The sequence below is a fragment of the Tamandua tetradactyla genome, chromosome 23 (genome assembly GCF_023851605.1).
Source record: "Tamandua tetradactyla isolate mTamTet1 chromosome 23, mTamTet1.pri, whole genome shotgun sequence".
NCBI lineage: Eukaryota > Metazoa > Chordata > Mammalia > Pilosa > Myrmecophagidae > Tamandua > Tamandua tetradactyla.
The window spans coordinates 21,044,646-21,070,113 of record NC_135349.1 but is presented as its reverse complement, the minus strand read 5'-3'; the positions used below and the strand labels follow the sequence as shown (position 1 = coordinate 21,070,113).

The 25,468-nt window shown below is 35.9% G+C and overlaps 1 protein-coding gene across 1 annotated transcript; it reads right to left on the bottom strand.

Moving 5' to 3' along the window:
• Window positions 1-16,478: 16,478 nt before the first annotated feature.
• LOC143666534 (olfactory receptor 5M5-like) lies at window positions 16,479-17,433 on the bottom strand. Its single transcript, XM_077140216.1, is given in 3 exon segments — window positions 16,479-16,600; window positions 16,603-17,028; window positions 17,031-17,433. Coding segments are annotated over 3 exon segments (951 nt in total).
• Window positions 17,434-25,468: the final 8,035 nt, after the last annotated feature.

Sequence of the window (25,468 nt, the reverse complement as noted above, 5' to 3'; positions counted from 1 at the left end):
GAGATGTAATGTAAAGAAGGATAAGAAAAATATTTGGGGCAGGTAATAGCATATGCAAGATCTAGAGAACAGTAAGGATGGTGCAGGTTAAGGAACAGAAAAAGACCAAGGAGCCTGCAATGCAGATAGCAATGGTAATATGTTGTGAGAAAAAGTTGGAGAGATGCTCAGGGGCCTGGTTCTGCATGGTCTCACTGGTGATGTTAAGTGGTTTGGTTTTTATCCTATGAGAAGTTAAAAGTCATTTGTTTTGCTGCAAATGAATCTCCTTCAAAATTGGATTTTGTACGGAGTGTTATATTCCAGTTGCTATTAAATGACATGACTATATGACATGGTTTCATGCAATGACTACATTTTTATCTAAAGAACAATTCTAAAATAATAATAATAATAATTCAGCCATGAGTAACTACTGAATGATAAGATCATAATTTATTATTCCAGCATTAATAAAATATTTTCCTTTTTAGTTTAAACTAAGTTAGCCCTCTTAAATTGATGTGTGCTTTGAGAAGAATTGTTTTTACTTAATATAGTATTTTCATTTAAGTTACCATAATAATTATAGCTTAAATGGGTAGAACTATTTAAAGGTATTGTTATCACAGAAAAAACCCAAAATTATTCACCAAAACAGAACAAAAATCCATTTTTTTCTCGAACATACACCATCTCGAGCTCCCAGAAATGTGTATTGCAATTAAACTTACCATGACTGACATCAAATTGTGAAAACAGATTCTAAAGAACAAGTGACTCTGGCTTGGGACATTGATGGAGAGAGTTATGTGGATTCAGGGAGAATGAAATCTCTCCCAGTGGAATTGGAACTTGGAAGTGAGTTCTTTGCTTATTCATTTATTCTGATGGAAAGCATTCAAGGAAAGCTTCTGGAAGAAGGAAACAAATCATACATCAGTGGGAGCAATGTGATGAGTGAGGATGCATTCAAAGAAATGGTTTACCTTCCCTGTGAAGGAACAATCTCTTTCCTTTGAAGAATCTTGGAAAAATCCACAGATTGATAAGGAGACAGGAGCCTTCTGCCACCATAGCTTCCCAGTAGCTCCTGTGTAGAAGAGCCTAGATGATGAATCGTAGTATAGCTCCCAGTTACAGATATTGGCAGACGATACAGTAAAGTAATCATTGGTTCAAATTTAGATAAAGAAGAAAGACTTGGTGCTTAGGGAACAATATGGAGGGCACAAACTCAGTAGATAAATCTGGTCTTAAATTTTGTTTATATTTATTGATTAGATTACTGCCCACTGAGATGGGATGGGAGATTTGCAAAATGTTACAGATATGTTTGTAAAACAGAATGTCACAGAGGACAAAATAAACAGTTACCTACAAGATTGGAAGTGGACAGTCATGTTCTCATGAACTTCTTTCCATTCAGAATTGCCTTGTAACCTCCTTCCTATCTATTCCATGCCATTTAGAAATCCCAAATATTCACAAATATGCAAACATCCACATATACACACATGACATTGCAACTCCATCAAAGGCAGATGAAAGTAAATATTTATTGCAAAAAAAGGAAGAATCTCAATTTAGGAATTGAACATATTTATTCTTTAAATTCTCCACCTGAATTCTAACCACATAGTATCTTTCACTGACTCTTTTACAGTTCTTAATTCCCAGTTTCATAACACATAACTGATTCCTCTTATTTCTGTACCTACACCCCCTTCTAGTTGTTACCTCCACCTCTTCTCTCCTGGGAATACCTAAAATACTCCATTTTTTCCACATTGTTCAGTGGGGTTGACCTTCTGCTGGTTTTTAACCTCAAGCTCAGCTTTAGATGCACCACTGCCTAGTGAACATAGAAAGGTGCTTTGCAAGATGAAAGACCTTTTCATATGCTAGGAATAATCATTCCTGGAAGGACAGCATTTGACATTTGTGCATGTGTTTTATACACACATATATAAATACATATATTTATTTTAATTGAACACACATATTGTTTTATAGTTGCTTCAGTGTATGTATGCATTTTTGTAAGGATTGGATAATGGGTGTCTCAGTATCTTTTCCTTGTCTCTTACTGGTTGTATTAGTTAGGGTTCTCTAGAGAAACAGAATCAATAGGAAACATCCATAAATATAAAATATATAAAATTGTCTCATGTAACCGTGGGAATGTAGAGTCCAGAATCTGTGGGTCAGGCTGTGAAGCTGATGACACAGGAGAGTTTCATCAGCTGAAGCAGGAAGAGAGACTGTCCCTTCTGAATCCTCCTTAAAAGCCTTCCATTGATTAAATTAAATGTCACTCATTGCAGAAAATACTGCCCTTGGCTGATTACTAATGGAATCAGCTGTGGATGCAGCCAACGTGGTCATGATTTAATTCTACGAAATGTTCTCATAGCAACAGACAGGCCAGTACTTGCCCAACCAGACAAATGGGTACCACCACCTGGCCAAGTTGACACATGAACCTGACTATAACAGACCACCCCTTGTCAACTTGGCAGCTATGTATATCACCTTAAAACCACACTTAATTTCTAAATAGGAAACAAAAAAGATACATTTTTTCCTTGCCTAACAATACTTAACTGTCTGCATACAACCGGAAACACATTAAATCTCCCCAGAGTAGGGTGCAAGTCCTTGGGTAATATTCATACTTAAGCTTGATATCTTACAACTTAAATACTATAACATGAACAAAACAACATTACAGTCCTCATTTCTGTAACTGATCATGTGGTCATAGTTCATATTTATCACTACGTTTTTCCACGACCCATTCCATGTTCCCTTTACCTTCAGCAAGCACTTCAGTTGGCCATGGTTCTTTGCCGGGTAGGGTGACCCAAACCTTCATTCCTGAAGTTTCAGAGCCATTGGTAGTTCTGCATGGACTGGGTTGTTGTGGCTTTCCATTGATTTTAATCACAGGGCACTGTAGTACTAAAAGACACCCTAGGGGATCTCCTATATTCCAGGAAAACTCTTCTTTACCTTCATTGTGTAGTTGCAGTCCTATTTCTTGCTGATAGGGTCAATCACCCCAGCCAGTAATGCAATGCCCTTCTTAGTTTGTTGATACAGGGGCATGAGTAGCCCAAAATGACCAGGTGGCAGTTTTAGATTTCAGTTCAATGGAATCATTGTTGTTTCTGCTGGTGGAAACACTCCCTCCTTTGAAATTAAAACCTGTGGACCAGCAGTGCTCAAGGTCCCAGGGACAAGAAGCAAAAATTTTCCTAGTGGACCACTAGGGGTAATAGTGAGTGGTGCTAATTCCCATTTCCACCCCTTGGATCTTAGGCCCATGGATTCTGGCTCTGGCTATGGGAGAAACAGCACCATATGGTGGATGCTGATTCAGAGCATACACAGCTTCCTGGAGATCATTACCCCAGAGCTTCTAGGTATTGCCATCTAGTTGGCACCACAATTTAATTTGCAAAAGGCCATTCCACTGTTCTATCAATCTAGCTGCTTCTGAATGATGGGGAAGGTGGTAAAACCAGAGAATTCCGTCATGTCCACAGTTCATTTGCTGTGAAGTGTTTGCAAAATGAAAGACCTTTTCATATGCTAGGAATAATCATTGCTTCCTTGATTTTAAGCAATGCTTTGTGTAATAACATGACAATGGATAAGGCATTCTGTAAGTCCACAGATGGTAGTTTTGGCAGAAGCATTGCATACAGGGAAAGCAAACCCATATCCATGGTATGTATCTATTCCAGTTAGAACAAATCACTGTTCCTTCCACAAAGGGAGTGGTCCAATATAATCAACCTGTCACCATGTAGCTGGTTGGTCACCTTGGGGAATGGTGCCATATTGGGGGCTGAGTGTGGGTCTCTGTTGTTGGCAGATTGGGCACTCAGCAGTGGCTGTAGCCAGGTCAGACTTGGTGAGTGGAAGTCCATATTGTTGAGCCTGTGCATAACCTCCATGCCTACCACAATGACCACTTTGCTTGTGAGTTCATTGGGCAATGAGAGGAGTTGCTGGTAAAAGAGGCTATTGGTATCCACAGAATGGGTCAACTTATCCACTTGATTATTAAACTTTCATCTGCTGAAGTCACCCTCTGGTGTGCGTTCACATGGGAGACAAATATCTTCATGTTTTTAGCCCACTCAGAAAGGTCAATCCACATACCTCTTTCTCAGACTTCTTCATCACCAATTTTCCAATTATGGTCTTTCCAAGTCCCTAACCATCCAACCAAACCATCATGCATCAGTATACAGATGCATCTCTGATCAGTTCTTCTTCCAAGCAAAATGAACAACCAAGGGCACTGCTCAAAGTTCTGCTCATTGGGAGGATTTCTCCAAACCACTGTCCTTCAAGAACACCCCTGAAAGAGTTTGGAGTGCTGCAGCCATCCACTTTTGGGTGGAACCTGTATATTGTAGTGAACCATCTGTAAACCAGGCCTGAGTTTTCTCTTCCTCAGTCAGTTCACTGTAAGGATCTCCCCAAGAGGCTATAACTCTGGTCTGGGAAAGAGAAGGTAATGTGGCAGGAGTGGAGACCATGGGCATTTAGGACACTTCTTCATGTAACTTACTTGTGCCTTCAGGACCTGCTCTAGCCCTATTTCATATATACCATTTCCATTTTAAGATGGAGTGCTGCTGTGAATGCCCAACTTTATGGCTTGGTGCATCAGACAACACCCAGCTCATGATAGGCAACTCAGTCTTGTGGTAACTTGGTGGCCCATGGTTAAACATTCAGTCTCTACTAAGGCCCAAGAACAAGCCAAAAGTTGTATCTCAAAAGGAAAGTAATTATCTGCAGCAGATGGTAAGCCTTTACTCCAAAATCCTAAGGGTCTGCATTGTAATTCTCCTATAGGGGCCTGACAAAGGCTCCAGACAGCATCTCTATTTGCCACTGAAACTTCCAGCACCATTGAATCTGCTGGATCATATGGCCCAAGTGGTAGAGCAGGTTGTACATCAGCTTGGACCTGTTGCAGAACCTCCTCTTTTTCAGGTCCCCACTCAAAATGACCAACTTCTCTCATCATTCAATAAATGGGCTGGAATAGTACACCCAAATGAGGAATATGCTGTTACCAAAGTCCAAAGAGACCAATTAGGCATTGTACCTCTTTTTGGTCATAGAAGGGGTGAGATGCAGCAACTTATAATTCACCTGAGAGGGGGTATCTTTACATGCCCCAAACCAATGACACTTAGAAATTTCCCTGAGGTGGAAAGCCCCTATATTTTTGTTAGATTTATCTCCCATCCTCTGACATGCAAAAGCCTGTCCAGTAGGTCTGGAGTTAGTACTAGTTCTACTTCTTGCTCACTAGGCCAATCAACATGATATTGTCAATATAATGGACCAGTGTGATGTCTTGTGGTAGAGAGAAATGATCAAGGTCCCTGAGGACAAGATTATGACATAGGGCTAGAGAGTTTATATACTCCTGAAGTAGGACAGTGAAAGTATATTGCTGACCTTACCAGCAGAAAGCCAGCTGTTTCTGGTGGTCCTTACTAACAGCTATTGAGAAAAAAGCATTTACTAGATCAATAGCTGCATACCAAGTACCAGGGGATGTATTGATTTGCTCAAGCAATGATACCACATCTGGAACAGCAGCTGCAATTAGAGTTACCACCTGGTTGAGTTTATGATAATCCACTGTCATTCTCTAAGTCCCATCTGTTTTCTGCCCAGGCCAAATAGGAGAGCTAAGTGGGGATGTGGTGATGTGCTGGCTTGAAAGGATGTATGTACCTTAGAAAAGCCATGTTTCAATCCCAATCCCATTTTGTAAAGACAGCTGTTTCTTCTAATTCTTATTCAGTACCATATATGTGAAACTATAATTAGATCATCTCCCAGCAAATGTGACTCAATCAAGAGTTGTTGTTAAACTGAATTAGGTCAAGATGTGTCTCCACCCATTTGAGTGGGTCTTGATTCATTTACTGGAATCCTATAAAAGAGAATGACAAGAGAGAAAGCCAAGAGATTCAGAGAGAGCTGAGAATGTTGCAGCACCACAAAGCAGAGAGTTCACCAGCCAGAGCTTTGGAGATGAAGAAGGAAAATGCCTCCTGGGGAGCTTCATAAAACAAGAAACCAAGAGAGAAAGCTAGCAGATGATGCTGTATTCACCATGTCCCTTCTCATTTTAGAGAGAAACCCTGTACTTCACTGGCCTCTGGCCTTCTTGAACCAAGGTATCTTTCCCTGGATGCCTTCCATTGGACATTTCTATAGACTTGTTTTAATTGGGACTTTTTTTGGCCTTAGAACTGTAAACAAGCAACTTATTAAATTCCCCTTTTAAAAAGCCATTCCATTTCTGGTATATTGCAGAATATATGGCAGCTAGCAAACTAGGAGAGGTGGGAATCACCACCCTAGCATCCTTCAAGTCCTTAAGAGTGATAGTAACCACTGCAATCCCTCCAGGAATCCTGTATTGCTTCTGATTTACTATTTTGCTAGGTAGGGGCAGTTCTAGTGATTTCCACTTGGCCTTTCCCATCATAATAGCCTTTACTTCATGAGGTAGAGAGCCAATGTGGGGATTCTGCAAGTTGCTTATATGTATTTCAATTATGCATCCTGCAACTGGGCAAATAACTACAGAATGGGTCTGGGACCCACAGGATCCACTGTGAGATGGACCTGAGCTAAAACTCCATTGATCACCTGGCCTCCATAAGCCCCCACTCTGACTGGTGTACCAGAGTGATGTTTTGGGTTCTCTGGAATTAATGTCACTTCTGAACCAGAGTCTAATAATCCCCCAAATATTTGATCATTTCCTTTTCCCCAATGCAAAGTTACCTTGGTAAAAGGATATCAGTCTCCTTGAGGAAGGCTTGGAGGAAGACTAAGAGTATAAATTTGTGGCAGGTCCCCAAAGGGACCTGACCTTCCCCTTATGCACAGGCCTCTGGATCTGCAAACTTTCTAAAATTGATTAAGGGGCCAAGGCTCTTTGTTTTTGTAATTCAAATTAGATTTCTGTTCACTTGACCTAGAACTCTTTTGTCTATACAGCTCAAACAAGAATTTAGTAGACTGCTCATCTATTGTACTGCTAGGTACCTCATGATTTACCAGCCAATGCCACAAGTCTCTGTGAGTCAGATTATTTTGTCTCCTGCTTTGAGTCTGCTGTCTATTATGATAGCCACGTCCACCTTGTCTTTGGCAATTAAGTGCTTCTGCCAACTTGGGAACCCATCATTGCCATTTGAGTTTAAGGATTCCAGCTCAGTGACAGCAGTTCCCACAGTAATATCTGACCTACAGAGAAGTGCAACTACAGAGCTTTTCAGAGATGATGATGCTAGTGTCATAAATTTATTTCTCATGGTTCTTGTAAAAGGTGCATCCTCCAGACATTCCTGGGGTTTAAGAGCAGGCTTTGCATGATAAATCTATTCTAACATTTCAATCTCTGTAAGCCTCTGGATCCCCTCATCTACATTATACCAGGGAAGTTCTGGCATTTCAACCTCAGATAATATTGGCCACCTTTTGATCCATAATTCAGCCAACCATCCAAACAAACTATTAATGCCCTTTCTAATCCCTCAAGCTACAGTACTGAATGCAGAATCTCTGCTCAGTGGGTCCACATCAATAAACATATTTATATTCTTCCCACCATTATCCCACACTCTTAGAATCTGTTGCCACACATATTTCTCCTGATTTTTGTCTATATAAATTGGAAAACTCAAAATTCTTTTGGATATAATTTACCTCCTCATGGGTGACATTTTATACCTCACCTTCTTGGGCCTGTTGGGATTTTAGTCTAGTTATAGGTCTGGAAGAATGAGGGGTGGTGTGGGTGGGTCATGAAAGGGATTGTATCTTCCAAATCATTTGCTTCAGGGCATTCATTTGCAGTTTCCTTTGGTGAAACAAGATTAATCACTCTAGGGCTAATCCTTTCAGGTGGAGGTTGGATGGCCAACTCCTCAGGGCAGGCTGGGGGTGGGGTGGCTATGTTCTCAGGGCAGACTATTACAGGGTTATTTAGAGAAGACTCAGCATGATCTAGGGTTTCAAACTCTCCACTGACATTATTATTAATATCAATCCATATGTCTCCAGCCCATTTTCCAGGGTCCCATTCCTTTCCAATCAGTGTCCTTGCTTTAATGGCAGATTAAATTTCAGTTTACATTGCAAAGTTGCTACTCTAACAATAAGATTCTGAGTCTGATTTTAGGAGATCTCAAGTCTACTGCTACACGAAATAAGATTTTCCTTCAGGACACTCATAGAAACATTTACATCTGTCAGATGATGCATAAGCTCCTCATTTGAAGCCTTAAGCCCATCTCTTTCATTCATTAATGTACACAGTGTATCTAACAACAATCAGCCAACGTCTCTATACCTCCTATTTCCACAAAACTCCATAAAGATGTCAAAAACATTGTCCCCTAGAGCCTAAGGGTAAGCATTAGAAGAATCTAATTGTGACATTTTGGCTATATTTTTTGCCAACTCATCCCATGGATTGGCAATATTATTTTGATTTAAAGAATCAGAATCCTCAGTGCCTTTGAGTATAGTCTGAGTAGAAAACCAATCATAAAAACCCATTTTTAAGATTATGCTTCTTAAGAATCACTCCCTGGTTCCAAACTGCATTACTCAGGGTTCTCTAGAGAAAGAGAAACAACAGGAAATATCCACAAATATAAAATTTATAAAAGTGTCTCATGTAACCATGGGAACAGAGAGTCCAAAATCTGCAGGCTGTGACACTGATGACACCAGTGGAGGGTCTGGACAAACTCCACAAGAGAGGCTCATTGGCCGAAGCAGGAAGATAGACTGTCTCTTCTGAATCCTCTTTAAAAGAGTTCCATTGATTAGATTTAATGTCACTCATTGCAGAAGACATTCCTCTTGGCTGATTACAAGTGGAATTAACTGTGGGTGCAGCTGGCATGATCATGATTTAATTCTATGAAATGTCCTCAAAGCAATAGACAGGTCAGGACTTGCCCAACCAGACAAACAGGTACCACCACCTGGTCAAGTCAACGCATGAACCTGACCATGACACTGGTGTACGATGAAATATCATGCTTTGCTCTTCTGTGTGCTTGTGACCTATCCTTACATCCTTTCTTCTTTAAAAAACATCTGCCAGGGGTGCAAGGATAGTTCAGTGGTAGAATTCTTGCCTGCTGTGTGGGAGATCTGGGATCAATTCCTAGCCCATGCACTCCTCTCAAAACAAACAAACAAACACACAAACGAATAAAGCAAACAAAAATTCAACAAATGATGTGGCAGTAAAGGGATACCCACATGGAAAAAGAATGAAATGTAACCCCGTCATACATCACACACAAAAAAATCACATACACCCACACACAAACATCTGCTGAGATGTCTTTGTACTTTCCTAAGCTTTAAAAAAATAGCACAATTTTACTGGAATGTTTCCAGTTATCCTTAGTATGGCTATTCACCTCACAAAATCAACTCATAGGTTTTGAAACTGGGAAGACATAACTTAAAACTTATAATTGTCCTACATATTAGATCTACAGTTCTTAGACAATTTAATTTATCTGAGACTCAATTTTCTTACATGTTAAATTTTGTTGCATGGGTTTTCTTTGAGGATTGAAATTGAAAATATATGCAATGTTCTGACCATGTATGAGATACATAAAGCCATCCCAAGATTTTTAGTTTCTTCCTCCTCTTTGTTTAATATTTAGAAAAGGTAAAAGTTCTATAAACAGTGTCACTGGTACTTATACAACCAACTATATTGCTTTCTGTCATATCATTTAATCATCTCTAACCTCATTTTATTTTTATCAAGTAAGACATGGGATTTCAAGTATGAGTATTAACATTGTAGATAGTCCCTAATATACACAGAATACTCAGTCCTACTGATAAAGAAGCAGAAAAATCAATGAGCCTACAAAAATAATAATTGAGATAAAATTTTGTTTGCATTTATAAAGTTGATTTTATTTCCCTATGATGTTTCTTTTAAAAAAAATTCAAGATGAGATAATCACCTCTGAAAATTAAAATGTCCCTGAAGACAGTCCAGGGACTTAACATGGGAGTTAGCTAATGGCTTAAGCATCTCTCCTGTGTCAGTGTCTTCATTCTCTTTGGTAATGACCTTGCATACCACTTGCCATGCTTTTACAGATATCACTGTTACCCATCAGTTCAGTATTTAGCAGAAAGAGCCACATTCTAAAGAAAGTTTATTACTGATTCATTTCACTTGTCCATTAATAGACAAATAGGATATAATACAAATTGGTAAACCTCCATTTGAAAAGACTTGTGTGGTATTTTAAGGCCTTCTTACTTGTTTGTTGGTTTTTATATATTGCTTTTTTTTGATTGGAAAAGCCCAACAGCAAATGAAAGCAATTGCAGAAACCAAAAATATGCAGATGATTGAGATAATTTCCTTGATTTTTATTTTCTAAGCCATTATATCTTGCATGGCTTAAAAGAACATATATACTAGATATCTCATGGGAGGGATTAGGAGACACAATAAATTTTCTGAGGGTTTAGTGAAATTCAGCTATGGTCCACAAATTTGAGATAAGAGGGTATTTGTCCCCACACAATTTAGTATATGAAAATGGGGAACTGGTCAGCATAACTCTGAGCCTATAAGGATATGGGGAGTTGAAAAGATAACAGAGAAATAGGAACAGGTAGGCAACCAATTCATATGGTTCTCCAAAATTTAGACTCTATGTGCAAACAGACAGCTACAAATCTTGTAAGGCATTAAAACAGCCTGGGAGAGAGTTTCAATTATAGGATGATAATGGCAGCTGGTCAGACAGTTACTGCCTCCCTCAGTTAAAATAAGATTCACAGGATCCTTCTTTTCCTGGCACATGTTAAAGTATGATTGGAAAATATATTCCTTTCATATCATTCCTCAGGTTATAATATGTTAAGTCTACACTAGCCACCACATTGAGTCTACATTAAATTCAATCTAAATATGTTGGGTAGAACATTCAATACCTCATCATCTGACTGGCTACCTTTCAACTTCATCTACTCTCACTTTCCCATCCATGATTGGTGTTCCAGGCACAAGCAAGCTATTCACATTTGATCAGTTGGATCCTTCTTTAGGAAGTGCCAGTGCTCATTTTCTCTACCCTTTGAAATTCCACTCAACTTTCAAGTTCTAGCTCCCTGGCAACCTCCTCTGGGAGACTTAACTTAAAATCCTTGGTCAGAGTAAGTTTTTCTTCCTCTGTTTCTATAAAACACTTCTCACAATTTCAACTATTTCACTTATCCTAAAAAGCCATATGCTAAAATTAACTTGGATGTTTTTTCCTGACTAAATATCATACTTTGTAGGCAGAGATTATATTTTGCTCATCCTTAATACCTATAGTAGCTAGATTTTGGTAGATATCAATAACTATGTGTTGAGCTTATTTAATGAGCATGTGAACACAAACATGAAAATAGTTCTAGGAGTTGATGTGTGAAGGAAGAGGTGACTTGTCCTTGGCATAGAGTTGATCAGACAAAGCTGACTGACATTATGGTCATCAAATAAGGCAAGTAACTATGAAGAATACAATCTTTTCTCATAGTTACCCATCCAACACTAGTTGAATAAATAATGATTATCTTCAATTCACAAGTCAGTGGCTACTCTTACATATGCCTACTTTCTAAGGTCATTCACCAAAGCAACATTATTTCTAATTTATTCTTTAAAGCTTTGGTAAATTAATTCAACAATGAAATCACCATTAGACATCTAGTTGTGAGATGTGTGAAAAAGTGATTTATAAACAGTGGAATAGAGGTTTCAATTAGACATACTTTGTAGCCAAAGTTGAGCTAAAACAACTAGTTAGCTATGATTCTTGACCCTTGACAGGACATTTTTGGAAAATTTACTGGGCGAGACTTCATTGTATTGTTCAAATAAGGAATATTCTTCTCTAAAAAATTCAACCAAGAACAAAAATATGATGGTTTACAATATTCTGCCATGAAAATATGTAGAAATTTGGATGTTTCAAGTCTGAAGTTTGAAAGAAAACTTTCAAATTATGTATGTGGTAATTCTTCATGCTTATGGATTAAAATGAAATTTACATAACATTTCTGACTTTCTCATATTTATAAATACTACATTATTTCTCTTTGCATTTATTTAGCAGTACAGTTGGTGGGTTACAAACATATAGGACAAGGACTATTTTGATTTTGCTAATAACTCTTTCAAGGAGAGTGCATTTTCCATATTTTGCAGATTATCTCAATGTATTGCAATAGTTATAAAAGTCAAAAGTAGAAAAGATTTTATAGCTTACAAAAATACACACTTTCCCATTTTGGTGGTAAAAATGCAAACTTGTAACACACGTATACTCCTGAGCACATTATAGCAGCCCAACATGGTTATATGGTAAATATAGTTTATTTGGACAGCTTTAAAGTGTCAAAACAGGATGATGTTCCACATTAGCTACTGAGAAAACAAATGTGATGTAAAATAAGCCTATACAAAATACATTTGTAAATAGCAGTAGCCATATAAGTGTGGAACCACTTGAATCCAATATTGTATCAAAGTAGAAAGTAGATGAACCTGCAGACATGATTGTCATAAACTGCACCAGGGACAAAATATTGAGTTAAAAGGAATATGACTATGTTATACTGTTTAAACAAATTGGCTAGGGGAATGGTGTTCTCAAATTAAAAATTCACCAGAATTTGTGTGATTGGAAGATTAGGGAAAATACAATAAGAGGGTGTGATCCAGATGATTAGGCCCAAGATTTTCACAAGACAGAAAATACAAATTACAAGATGAAGAAGGTAAGCTGAAAATCTGGAATACTGGTCAACCTCAGGAAGCTAAATTCCTTCTCTCTGGTATGATTCTGATAGACTGATTATACATAAAGAAATTATACACATTTAAAGTTCCATTTGTAAATTATGTGTATGTGTGTGTGTGTGTATATGTGTATATATATATATATATATATATACGTATGTATATGTATATATATATATATATACGTATGTATATGTATGTATGTATAATTTTCTTTTCAATCATTTTACAAGGAGATTATAATCCCTAAATTTTTCAATTTATTTTTTTCATGAAGCATTCACTATGTACCATGTTAAGTAACACAGAAACAATTGCTTTCAAAACAATGTTTCTGACCTTGTGGAATTTACAATATCATGTGAACACAGACATTCATAAAATAACCAAAAAACATATAAATGCATGTTCTCCAAAGAGTGAGACCTTCATATCAAAGGAAATATGCAGGAAGCTAAGAGAGGAAATTTTGTCTTGGATATGTGAAGTAACTGTCAGCCTAATGATAAACCAGAATTAATATTTATTAAATGAATGCTATAATGCTAAGTGCTTTATATGTTTTAATCCATTTCTTATACATGGACATCCTATGAGAAAGCACTGTATCTTCCTTTTTTAGAGGAAGAATCTGAGGCAAAAAGTGGTTGAGTAACTTGCTCGGTAAGTCTGATTCCATAGTTCACATCTTTACTACTTCAGCAGATAAATGAGAGAGTCAGGCTCTGACTTCAAAGCTCACTTAATTCAATAAATTGAATTTGTCTATAAATTATAGAATAAGATTGTTTCTCACACTGAATTATATTAATAGGTATGTATGCAGCTGTATATATTTTATCAACAATTTTAGGAATACAGAAAATGATTGTATTTATTATACCACTTGTCTGCTCAGTCAAATATGGTGGAACACATATCCTATCTTAAGATGAAAATGAACTTTGAAGGAGAATAAATTTGAATGTCTTTCTGGCTATGCAATTTTCAATTAATAATTAAACTGGGAAACTCTATTTTCTTACCTTTAAAATTCATATTATAAGACTGAATGCATAGTGCTGTTGGGAAAATTAAATCAATATTTGTTAAAAAGTTCTCAAACTTTGGCAGGTATTATTATTTCTCTGTCTCTCCCCCTTTATATTTTAATATATGTGCAGGTCTAAATCTTCTTCAGATATCCAGTGCAACAAAGAAATGATGTGATTTATGAATGAAGGTATTAGGTTTACAGCATGGCCATTCCTTTGACCATTTGACTATAAGTTTTCCTCACAGAAAGAACCATAAAGGTGCTGATCTTTCATATAGGTAGGGGAAAATATTACAAAATGTCATAATTATTGTGCTTAAGGAAATACAAAATGATTTTTTTCTTATTTCTCCTAGATTCTTCCATGATCACATTGTTCAATTTGTTCAATCCATATAAAATCGAACAAACTTCACTTTGAAAGTTAAAGGCTGATAGGAAAATTCCAATGAACCAGTCAATTCATTAAATGTCTTGTTTCAATTCCTCTTTTTTCTTGAAATTGATTGCATATTGCTGTGGTCATTCAAAAATATCAGTATCAGGATGGGGCACATATTTCTAAAAAATACTTCAGTTTATAACTAACTGATGTATTTTCTCAATGTCCACTTGAATACATTTTTCTAAAATATACAAAAATGGAGGCATTTAGTTGACTTTCAAAATGTGATTCATTTCTTCATTCCTATTTCATAGATTATGAACCACTATTTGGTGCCAAGGACTTTGCTCAGTTTTAAAGATAGAAGCAGGAACTCCGAGCTCATAAAATTTGGGTTAATACAAGGAAGGTCTATATTTTCATAATTAAGTATAGGTATATATTTACATAGAAATCAAATAAACTACAAATTGGATGTAAGAACTTACACAAACAGTTATTTGTAGTATGTTTTGACAAAATTTGTAGAAAATTTGACTTCAAATGAAAATATATTTGAATGACAAAGTTCAGTAATAGAGAGATGTAAAAATAATCATATGGAATAATACAGAATGAATAACTGAAATATTGCTGTTTATGATATATGGAGCAGAAATCAGCTCTAAGGTAGAAAAGCTGCTTTAAAGTAAGCTCAAGAAAATATTTTGATGAGGGGAAGTGACAAATTCTGGTAGCTTTTTCCTTTTAATTGAAAGTAATATCTACTATGTGACAACAAACCAGTTCTAACACTTAGTTTATTCAGACCCTGTGTGGTCTGACAAAACCTTGTTTTAGGAACTATAGGTAGAATGGGAATTGATGGGGCACAAAGAATGAAGTTCTTGCCTAGGGATAGCCATAATCCATTGCCTCCTTCCTAAGTTAACAGCACTTTTATATTCTTATATTATAGCACTAAACAGAGTGTACTGAATTTCTTCCTTATGTTTCCATTTCTTTACAAAACTGTACAATCGTAGTGCTTCTTGAAGATTCCTTGGATGTAGAAATGATGCTTTGATTATCGTGGATGGACAATTCCTCAACTTTACTTATGCTATGCAAGTTCAAATTCACCAGAAATGTGACATCTAAAACAATTAACTTGCCATATGCTTCCTTTAGCCTTAAAAGTCTTAAAAAAGGCTCACCTCACTTCATTCTAAAATTTTAAAATTACTGATTAATTATGGCAGACAACAACTGTGGCTACAGTTTGATCTGTGGTACAAGTATAAAACATCTGGCCCACCCTGAAACATAGGTAACAGGGAAGACATGAGGCAAGGCATGAAGGACCCCAAAGCCTAGGAGTATGACATGTTATGGATAAATTCTACAGAAGACTCAGTTTCTCCTGAGGTTTTGCCATGCATATTTGTAAAAAGCATCCTTTTCCAACTTCAGATGTTAAGAATCCAGCCAGGTATTTGGAATTCTGATTATAGTTTACTTTTGTGGCTGAAGAAGGTAGATGTCTTATTTAGAATGACTCTCACAAGTAGGGAGAAGTATGTGGGTGGAAAGGAAGTCTTATTATAAGACCTCTATCCTAGATGTTACAGCAAGTCTCATCAGCCCTTGTGGTCCTTTCTTATCAACCATAAAATAAAAGCCCTCGAAGAGTAACTCCTATAGAATTATGATTGTCAATATGTGTATTATTATTTTTGTCTACATGTGTCAATAAATAACCATACATTTGTTTGTAGACATATGGAAATTCTAAGGAAACTTAAGAAATTGGTAATTGTGGTAAATATAAGAAGAAAGAATGGGAATGCAAGATTGTAGAAAGAAAAGGGAAATCTTTAAATCTTTACATTATAGCCTTCCATAGATTTGGAATATTTTGCTGTAGGAATTATAGATTTTATAGTATAAAGCTAAGAAGAGCAATTATCCCCCAAACCTACATATACACCCAGTCACACACACGTGTACTCATCTCACATGTAAAACAATAAATCATCTATCCCTATGTGCTTTGTGATTTGACATTAGTTATAGTAGCTTATGATAGATTCAAATTTGACTTTACTATAGATGCTGTTAAAGTTACATCCAGTTTTCAAATACAGATTTTTAACCTAGTTTATAAAGTAAGATGTAATGTGATTCTATTTTGAAAGCACATTTCTCGTGGTCAGTTTCCAAATAGCTTGTTTCACATCTTTGTTCCTAAGACTATAAATGATGGGGTTCAGCATAGGGCTTACAAAGGTATAGAAAACAGCAGTGATTTGGATTGCTCCACTGATTTGTCTGTGGGAGGTCTGACATACATGAAGAACAGGGTCCCGTAAAGCACAGTCACTGCCACCAGGTGAGACCCACAGATAGAAAAAGCTTTGTGCCTGCTTTCAGCAGAATGCATCCTCAAGATGGCTATGAGGATGAAGATGTAGGAGATGAGGATGATGAGAAGGGAGTTGGAGAGGTTAAATCCTGCTACCATAAACATGGAAGTTTCCTTAATGAAAGTGTCAGAACAGGAGAGTCGGATGAGAGGTGGGTCAGCACAATAGAAGTGGTTGATGATGTTAGAACCACAGAAGCTCAAGCGATATGTCCACATGGTTTCCATCAGGTCACTAAGAAACCCATAGACATATGGACCAGCAATCAGCCGAATACACACCTCTTTGGACATCTTGCTGCTGTAAACCAAGGGTTACAGATTGCCATGTATCTATCATAGGCCATCACAGCTAACATATAATATTCAGTAATCACCATGGCAATGAAAAAATAACACTGGACCAAACAAGCAGCATAGGAAATGGTTTTCTTCTCTGATAAGAAGTTCACCAACATTTTGGGAGTCACGTTAGTGGAGTAGCACAAGTCCAGGCAAGATAAACTGGCAAGAAAGAAGTACGTGGGTGTGTGGAGATGCAAATCTATTCTGATCAACACCAGTATCCCAAGGTTACCCCCAACGGTGATCAAGTAGATCACCAGAAACACCACAAAGAGAATGGGCTGAAGCTTTGGATGATCCGTCAATCCCAAGAGAATAAATTCAGTCACCAAGGTGGAATTTCCCCTGGCCATTTTCTTAGGTACCAACATTGATCACTTAGATGACTGAAAATAAATTAAGACGGTGAATGAGAAGTCAAATCATAAGCATCACATCTCTTTCTTTCTCACCTTTCTCTGTTTATTCCTCACTCATTCACCCTCACTCACAGCTATTACTAGAGATAGACTAAGAATGTGGAAGCTGGCAATCCCTAGAAGGCCTTGGCACAAATAGCTGGGCATATAATGTGCAGATGACTCCAAAATGGCTACTGTGACTCCACCTTGTTTAGAATAGGGAAATTATAAGTGAAGGTTATCTAAAATGGATTGACTCATCATCTATAATTTATATTCTACTATAACATCATTGGTTTCTTCATTTAGCCTGGGACTAGTCTTGCACAAAATGGTAATGTATTTTGAAAACACCTTTGTGCTCACTCATGGTGCATGAAACATTTAAAGAATAACCTTTAGAAGGCCCACTTTTGAGAAATCCATTGCCTACTTTCTACATAGAGAGTCCAGAATTACAGAGGTTTGAAAGAAACTCTCTACAACTGGATATATTGCTATATCCATATGATACAGTAGATTGCATGATTTCTACATAATAAATCAAAATTAAGGTCCCCAAATTTGGAAAGAACAGAGCCTTGTATGAATTACTGTTGAAGGAAATTGTGGTGAACAGAACATGGATGAATAAAACAGAAGTGAAATGGATAGGGAAAACAAGCATTATCAAGGTAATTGTTTGCTTATTAATCTATGTTCTCATTTATCCCAGAAAGAATTTTAGAGTTTACAGTGGATAATGAAATTTGGAAGTTTCTGTCATTGGTAAACAAAAATTTGACTCTAAGCTGTCTAGCAACATAGGTAAATATTTAAATATTCTATATTATATTATTCCAATGTCCAGAAATTATGAAAAAAGAACTGTTCTGATCAAGAAAAGTGGAAATATCCTTAGTATAAGTTCATAAAATACTAATTGTGACATAAGGATTAAACTTTCAGATATTATCAGGTCAGATAATAGTGGTTAATGAAATGCTAAAATGGAAATGCACTGTGCCAAGATTTGGGGGAATATCCTTTTCATAGATAAGTTCCTGGTTGTGTTGTCCATTATTTTATTAATGATGCAGAAAAGTGAGATAAAGAATCACAAACTGAAATGCCTATGAGAACCTTTTAGATAATAGAAATGAGTGAAGTGAGTTGAGCATACGAGTGGACAGAGGTGAACTCAAGTGCAGTTTCCAATCTAAAGAATCAATAGTCACTCATGCTAAAGAAAAATTTTTCAGATGGTAGTGTGGGCTCCATATTCCCAGAATGCAAAAGCTGCCCATTTTAAACTCATCAGAATTCATCAATTTTACAGGCAGTATGTCAAATATAAAATATCAACAATTAATTCAATTTTAGCATAATATTGAATGAAGGCATAATACAAAGTTTTCAGGTTTGATCCACTAAGGTGCAGTTAACAATTCAGTATTATGCCAATGTCGCCACATGAATATTTCCACTTTCTAAACTGGTATGAATTAAATCAGGGACCTGCACAAGTTACCTATATTGTCTTTTTTGATGTCAACAGGAGGCTACAAGACTTAGTCATGATAAAAAGAAAGTGTTTGCATACAAACAGCATTGAACACCATGTGTATACAAGTTATTTTGCTGAAAAGGTAAGTATGACTGAAATCAGTTCCTCCCTTGGGAAAGCTGGTTCATACCTCTGTGGTGAGGGAGACATGTGAAGAGAAAATTAAGTAAAGTACAATTAGTATAACAATAAAGATTTGAATGAAGTGATTAATTGTGTTCAAGAATGACAGTAGGAATCAAAGAAAAGTAACCTTTAATTGGGATCTGAAATCCCTAGTTAAGGGATTTTCTCAGAAGACAAGAGTAGGGAGAATTTCCAGGAACAATGCATACAGAGATAGGAGGTTTGCAAGAAAAATCAAAGTTCATCCACATGGATGTAGGGATGAATTTTCTATCTTGGCAAAAAATTACTTTAAGAAGCAGTAAGCAGACAAACCAGTAAAGTCCTTTCATGGCAGGGCAAGAAGGATAGACACTTGTAAGTTGAGATATGTATCTTTGACTTTATCTTTATTGTTGTTTTGGAGTGTGTGTGTTTCTGTGCATGTTATATCCAAGTATTGTAATGCATTAGAACTCACACTAGCTGTTACTTTGAAACAGGAAAAAAAATTTACAGGGCTTAAATCTACAAATTTGACCATTGCAAAGGAAATATATTGTTTGTTGTTCAGGATTTGTGTTTAAATTGCTCTTTTCTCAATCCCCAGGAGGGAGGGTCATTTTGGAAAATATCCTCCTTTATGAGTAAATCTTCTGTTTAATGGCATACAGGCACTCAGCTAATGTATTTAAAATAACAAAAGGGAAATTGGAATTTATACTGCTTATTTCCAACTCTTTCTTTTACAAAGATACAGCAATCTACAGCTCAGGAAGAAAATAAATATATTTAAATAATAGTACCTCCTGGCATGCATGTAGATAATTCATTTTAACAAAGTAATTACTCTGTTTCTATTTCATTTCACCTTTAGAAGAGCCTGCAATAGATGTAGCAAAATTAGGATTAAGAATGGGAAAATGGGAACACAAATAAATGCTATGTCTTATCACCTGACTTTAGATTAGTATTTTCAAAATTGCATTCAATAAAATTACTGCATAACAGGTAACAAAATGGAGTTCAGGGAAGGGGTATTGTGGAACACTAAATCTGGAAAGTGCTGGGTTTTGAGAAAAAGATAAAATGGAATTTTATTTTGCAAGAATTCTCAGAACATTTTATATATCCATGTGCATTGTGAAATAAAGGGGTTGGCAAGAATATGCTGCATTTCTCAAGCTTACTCAATGAAAAGGGCTCATTCTCTTTAAGCTAAGAATCCTTAATTTCACTATGGCCACAGATAATGCTAGAATCCTCACACCTGAACAGTTGAACAAAATACAAGGAGATAATAAATTCTTTGCACTACTTGGGAAACTGCCTTCATTCAATTTTGTTACTGGTTGAATAGTAAAGAACTTTTGAATTTATTTTTAATTCAAAAAATATGCCTAGGGCAAATCCTGACTTTGCAAGAGCCACTCCATAAAAGGAGAGAGAAGAGAGATAGGCAGAAAAAATTAAAGAGAAAAGACTGAAATAGACTAGACTGTGACATCAGATTTTGGACATCAATTGCAGCTTGACATAAATCTGTTCTACTCTCAAAAAAGCAATCTGTACAGCTGGGTGTTATATACTATCACATGTTTGATTAATGTGCCATATTTAACAATTATTAATGGTCATCTATTAAATATCTGGTGTAAGGCATAAGGAAAATTACGTATATGTGGATATAGCACATAAGGTAAGCTCCAAATGTTTAAAATTATCTCATAATTTCTACACATTTTTACTTTAATTTCTGAAAATTATTAGAGGTTAAGCTGTTTTTGGACAATACCTGCCTATTTCACCCCCTTCTGTTTTGTTCAGCCCTCTATGAACATCCATGGCCCCCTTCCCAAGACTCCTCTAATTGAGTTTCTTTAGTAATATGTGAACTAGGCAAAAGTATCTTGGAATTAGGTAAAAGTATCTGGGAACCATGTCATCTCTAGGAACCATATCATTTCAGTATGTCAATAAAGAAAAGGCCCCCAAAACCTGAAGTTTCTCTAATGTCTTTTGCTTGAAGAGGAGATAATTGTAAGTCATGTACATAATGACATTAAAAATGTATGTTTCTGGGTGGTGCAATGGTGGCTCAGTGCTAAATTCTCTCCTGCCATGTCAGAGACCTGAGTTCGATTCCCAGAGTCTGCCCCTAAAAAAAATATATATATATATTTCTGAACTCTGAATAATCATGAAATATTTAATAGAAATTCAGCTGAAGATTATCTCTATTTCTATAAGCAAAAGCTTTCAGAGCTTGCACTGAGAAGATGCCACAGGCTTATGCTTAATAACTGTGAAAGTCACATTTGATAGCTTCTTATTTACTATTTACTGCAACAAGTGCACCCTGGTTTTTACAAAGATTGCTTTATTTCCTATTTATGCAAACACTAGCAAAATGCTTCTCACCTGATTCTTGTTGTTTTCTAAATCCTATCTCAATTGCCAAATAATTAATATTGAAGTACTTGTCTAATATCAATAAATATTTTGATCTCTGTGATAAATATCACTCAGATAAACAAGGAATCCTCAGTTAAGTAGGACACCAAAGAATCTTTCTGGCAGAGGTTCCCTTATGACATTAGTGTCTAATCTGAAGTTTATCGGTAATTAAAAGTCACAATGAGGTTTTCAGAAGTTTGGAATCTTTATTGAGAGATACATAACAGAAATAAAACTTCACATGAAGGTTTCACTGTTTCAATAATACCAAATTTCTTTTCTTGGGGGTTCTAATAAGCACAGATCATAATAGAGAAATATATTGTTCATGCTGATAAATTTGATATATATGCATATCTATTCATATATGTTTATTATTAATTACTAAAGATGCAAAAATATCATTACTTACATAATAATAGTTATTATTAAGCAGCAAACCAGGGGTGTCATTTATGATAATGTGCTAAAAAAGGTAAATACTTACTAAAATTCAAAGCTTCAAGGATGTCCTTTATCATCACACTCAAAGAAATAAAAAAGCAATAAGTAAAAGTAAAAGCTCAACTCTACACATGTCATGATGCCTAAAGTATGACTTTTTGAAATGTTCTTCTGCAGGCAAATTTGTCCTCCTTATGGCCAATTAAAATGCAAATGTCTTAGGTAGCAATATATCATTGGAATACTTTCACAGTTCCTACCTCATGTAAATAAAGCTACCATTTTGCAGACTTGTAAGATGGATTGAGTGGGAGGCTTGGACACATTGAAGTCAAGGAAGAGATGATAGAAAACAGAATTAAGGCTTACTGAAGTGTAGTTTCAGTACCTCAATTTGGCATTAAAGTATAGAAAAATCTACCATATTAGCTGGGAAATACTGATATTTTAAGTATGAAAATAAATAAAATGTTGATGACATGTGGTAGGCAAAACCATGCATTTCATTGCATGTAAACAGAAATTTAAATTTCTTAGAATTGAGAACCTCACTTGTCTGCTATTCCAAGATAAGCTCAAACACCTTCTCCCTGTCTAGGTCTTCCATTGCATTGTCTCACAAACATCAAACCAGGGCACATTACCTGATTATTATGCATGAACCTTAATTCTAGGTCATGTTTTCCCATCATGGCTTTTTACTAGCCAATGATGTGTCAGTGAAAATTATTTTGAGTATTCACTTAGGAAAAAGACTTGCTTCTTAGTTAAATTTGTTCCCCAAAGTTTCTCTTCCCAGTTACTTAAAGAGGAATTTATAAATTTCTATGCAAGCTCTGTTTTGCTAGTATTAATATGATTCCTCTTTGACTGTGTCTATTTCTCCTTAACTTAGTTGATAAATTAGTGCTTTAGGGTGCTACCTTTAAAAAGATGTTCAAGAAATATTGCTAAGTTGATGAGTTTAAGTCCTTAAAGAGAAAGTACAATTTAATTTCTACCTGAGCAATGGAAAGATTGTCTCAGAGACACTTAATGTTCCAAGAGATGAGTTGCTGAGATCAATTTATACCCACCTTGCACTTTAGAGCTTTTATCCCTAAAGTGCTTTTTCAGCATACCCTGAAAAAATAATTACAAAATTACTTCAAGAAGACACCCAGGGAAAAATAATAATTGGTATAGACTTACACTCACTAGACTCTAGGTATTGTGCAATATGATCATATCAATTTGTGATCATGTTAAGCTGATTGTTTTGTGCCCTCAGGAGCTTATTCTCATGGGAATTTTCCATTGTTGGTCATCATTTATCCCAATCAGATGACTTGAAAAATTAATACTGATATAAAAAACAACATAACTCATGGGCTTTGATACTTTCTGTAGCCCTTTCTGGTCTGAATTGCATTTGGTACAGAACCTTCCACAGACTGGCTTTCGAGTGAATGTTTATAGACAGGCCTTTAATCTCTGGAATATAGCAGTTGGATTATAAAACCCTGTGAGTAAAATAATTTAGATCATGTCACAAAGAGTTGCAGCAGACATATTTCAAGGTGATAGATTCAGGGTTTAGGAGGTAGCATGTAATGTTGGAAAATGTGAACCTGAAACTGATTCAATAATATGGTATTTTTATTTCAAATTCAGCAAGAATATTAAATCAAATAAGTTGCCACTTGCCCAAAGTATATCTATCGAACTTTATAGAAAATGTTTAAATTCACGTGTAGCACATTGCCAATAAAGGACATTGTCTCCACAGGGAGCAGAAGTTTATGAACAAATGAATGTATACAAGTTCTGTTTGCTTCAGTCCACATAAGAGAAAAATGCTCAAACCATAGTCTACTAAGAGACAAATTGATTGTTTCTTTCTTTATGCTTTCTCTCATGACTTGGAAACATTAAGAATCTTCCAATTTGAGTTTTTAAAACAAATTACTATATTACCTGGATTTTAAGAAGTACAGTTTATATTTACATTTCAGTATTTATTAAATTAAGAGGTGCCTAACAAGCCCCATCGAGCAAGCATCTAATATGGTCTAGCTACCATTTTTTGGGCTGTGCACATCAAAATTCACAGAATGAGATTTCTGTTTCTGATGAGAGATAGGTCAGGCACTGAACTGATCTTTCAACTGAAAACTGGACATAATTTTTGAACATCTTTTATTAGCCATTAACATGTGCATTATGGGACCAAGCTCCCAGAGAGAAGAAAACAAACAAGGTGCCCCACACTTAGGAGATAGTAATTTTACTATGTTGAGGAGAGAATAGAAATACTAGTTGTGCAAAATACTGTGAGAGACAGGATTTCAGAAGGAGAAAACACAAGACATCTTATCAAATACCCAAGGACCAGGCTGAGACAACATTAAGGTCACAATTTTTGGAGCAAGGCCCACATCCTAGAATAAGTGCTATTCCATATGTGCCCTATCAAAACCCAAAACCCACCCTCTGTAGAGTCAAAACAAGCCATCAGAACAAAGTGTATTTCCAAACAAAAGTTAATGTCCCTTGAAGAAAGGTAACATAATTCCAGATGCTTATTGCATCATCCACTGTTTTCAGCATAAATAAAAATACGAAGCAAGAAAAAATAGAAATATTATAAAATGTGATCATAAATAGATGTGCTCAATATAAATAAATGCCAAGATAAAAGAGGTACAAGAATTAGCAGAGAAGGTACCTACTAAAATATGTTAAGGACATATTAGAAAATATATTTAAGGTCATTTTATGATTATATAAATGAAAAATGCCAGTAGTGATGTGGAGACTATGAAAAAGAATCATAAAAAAATTCTAGAATGGAAAAAGCACATACCTAAAGTGAAAAATTCACAGGTGAGGCTAAATATCAGATTGGAGATGGAAAAAGAAACGGTCTTGGAAATGAAAGGGCAATTCATAGAAATTATCCAGTATGAAGAGTCAACAGAATAATGAGTAAAAAAAAGAATAGACAGAAATTCACTGACTTGTGGAAATACAATTATTTAAGATAGATATTATTGGAGGAAGAAAAAATTGTTATAACTTTTCCAACTTGGTGAGAACATCTACTTAAAGAAAAGATGTTCAACAAATTTCAAGCAAACACAATAAAAAGGAAGCCCTACATAGATAAATAGTATTCAAATACTGGAAAATGATAAAGAGAAAACCTTGAGGAAATGTTACATAGAGAGAAGAGAACAATGATGCAAACATTCCTGACTTCACAGCAGAAAAAAAGTTGATAGAAGACAGTGGAATAACAATGTCCAAGTTCTTTTAAAAATTAGAATAAGAAACAACCCAGAACTATAAATCCAGTAAAAATACTCAAGAAAGAAGATAAAACTGAGATATAATTTATTAAGAAAACTGAATTCATTTGTTGCCAACAGACTTAAAAGATAGAACAGAATAGAGGAAGTTTTATTTTTTACG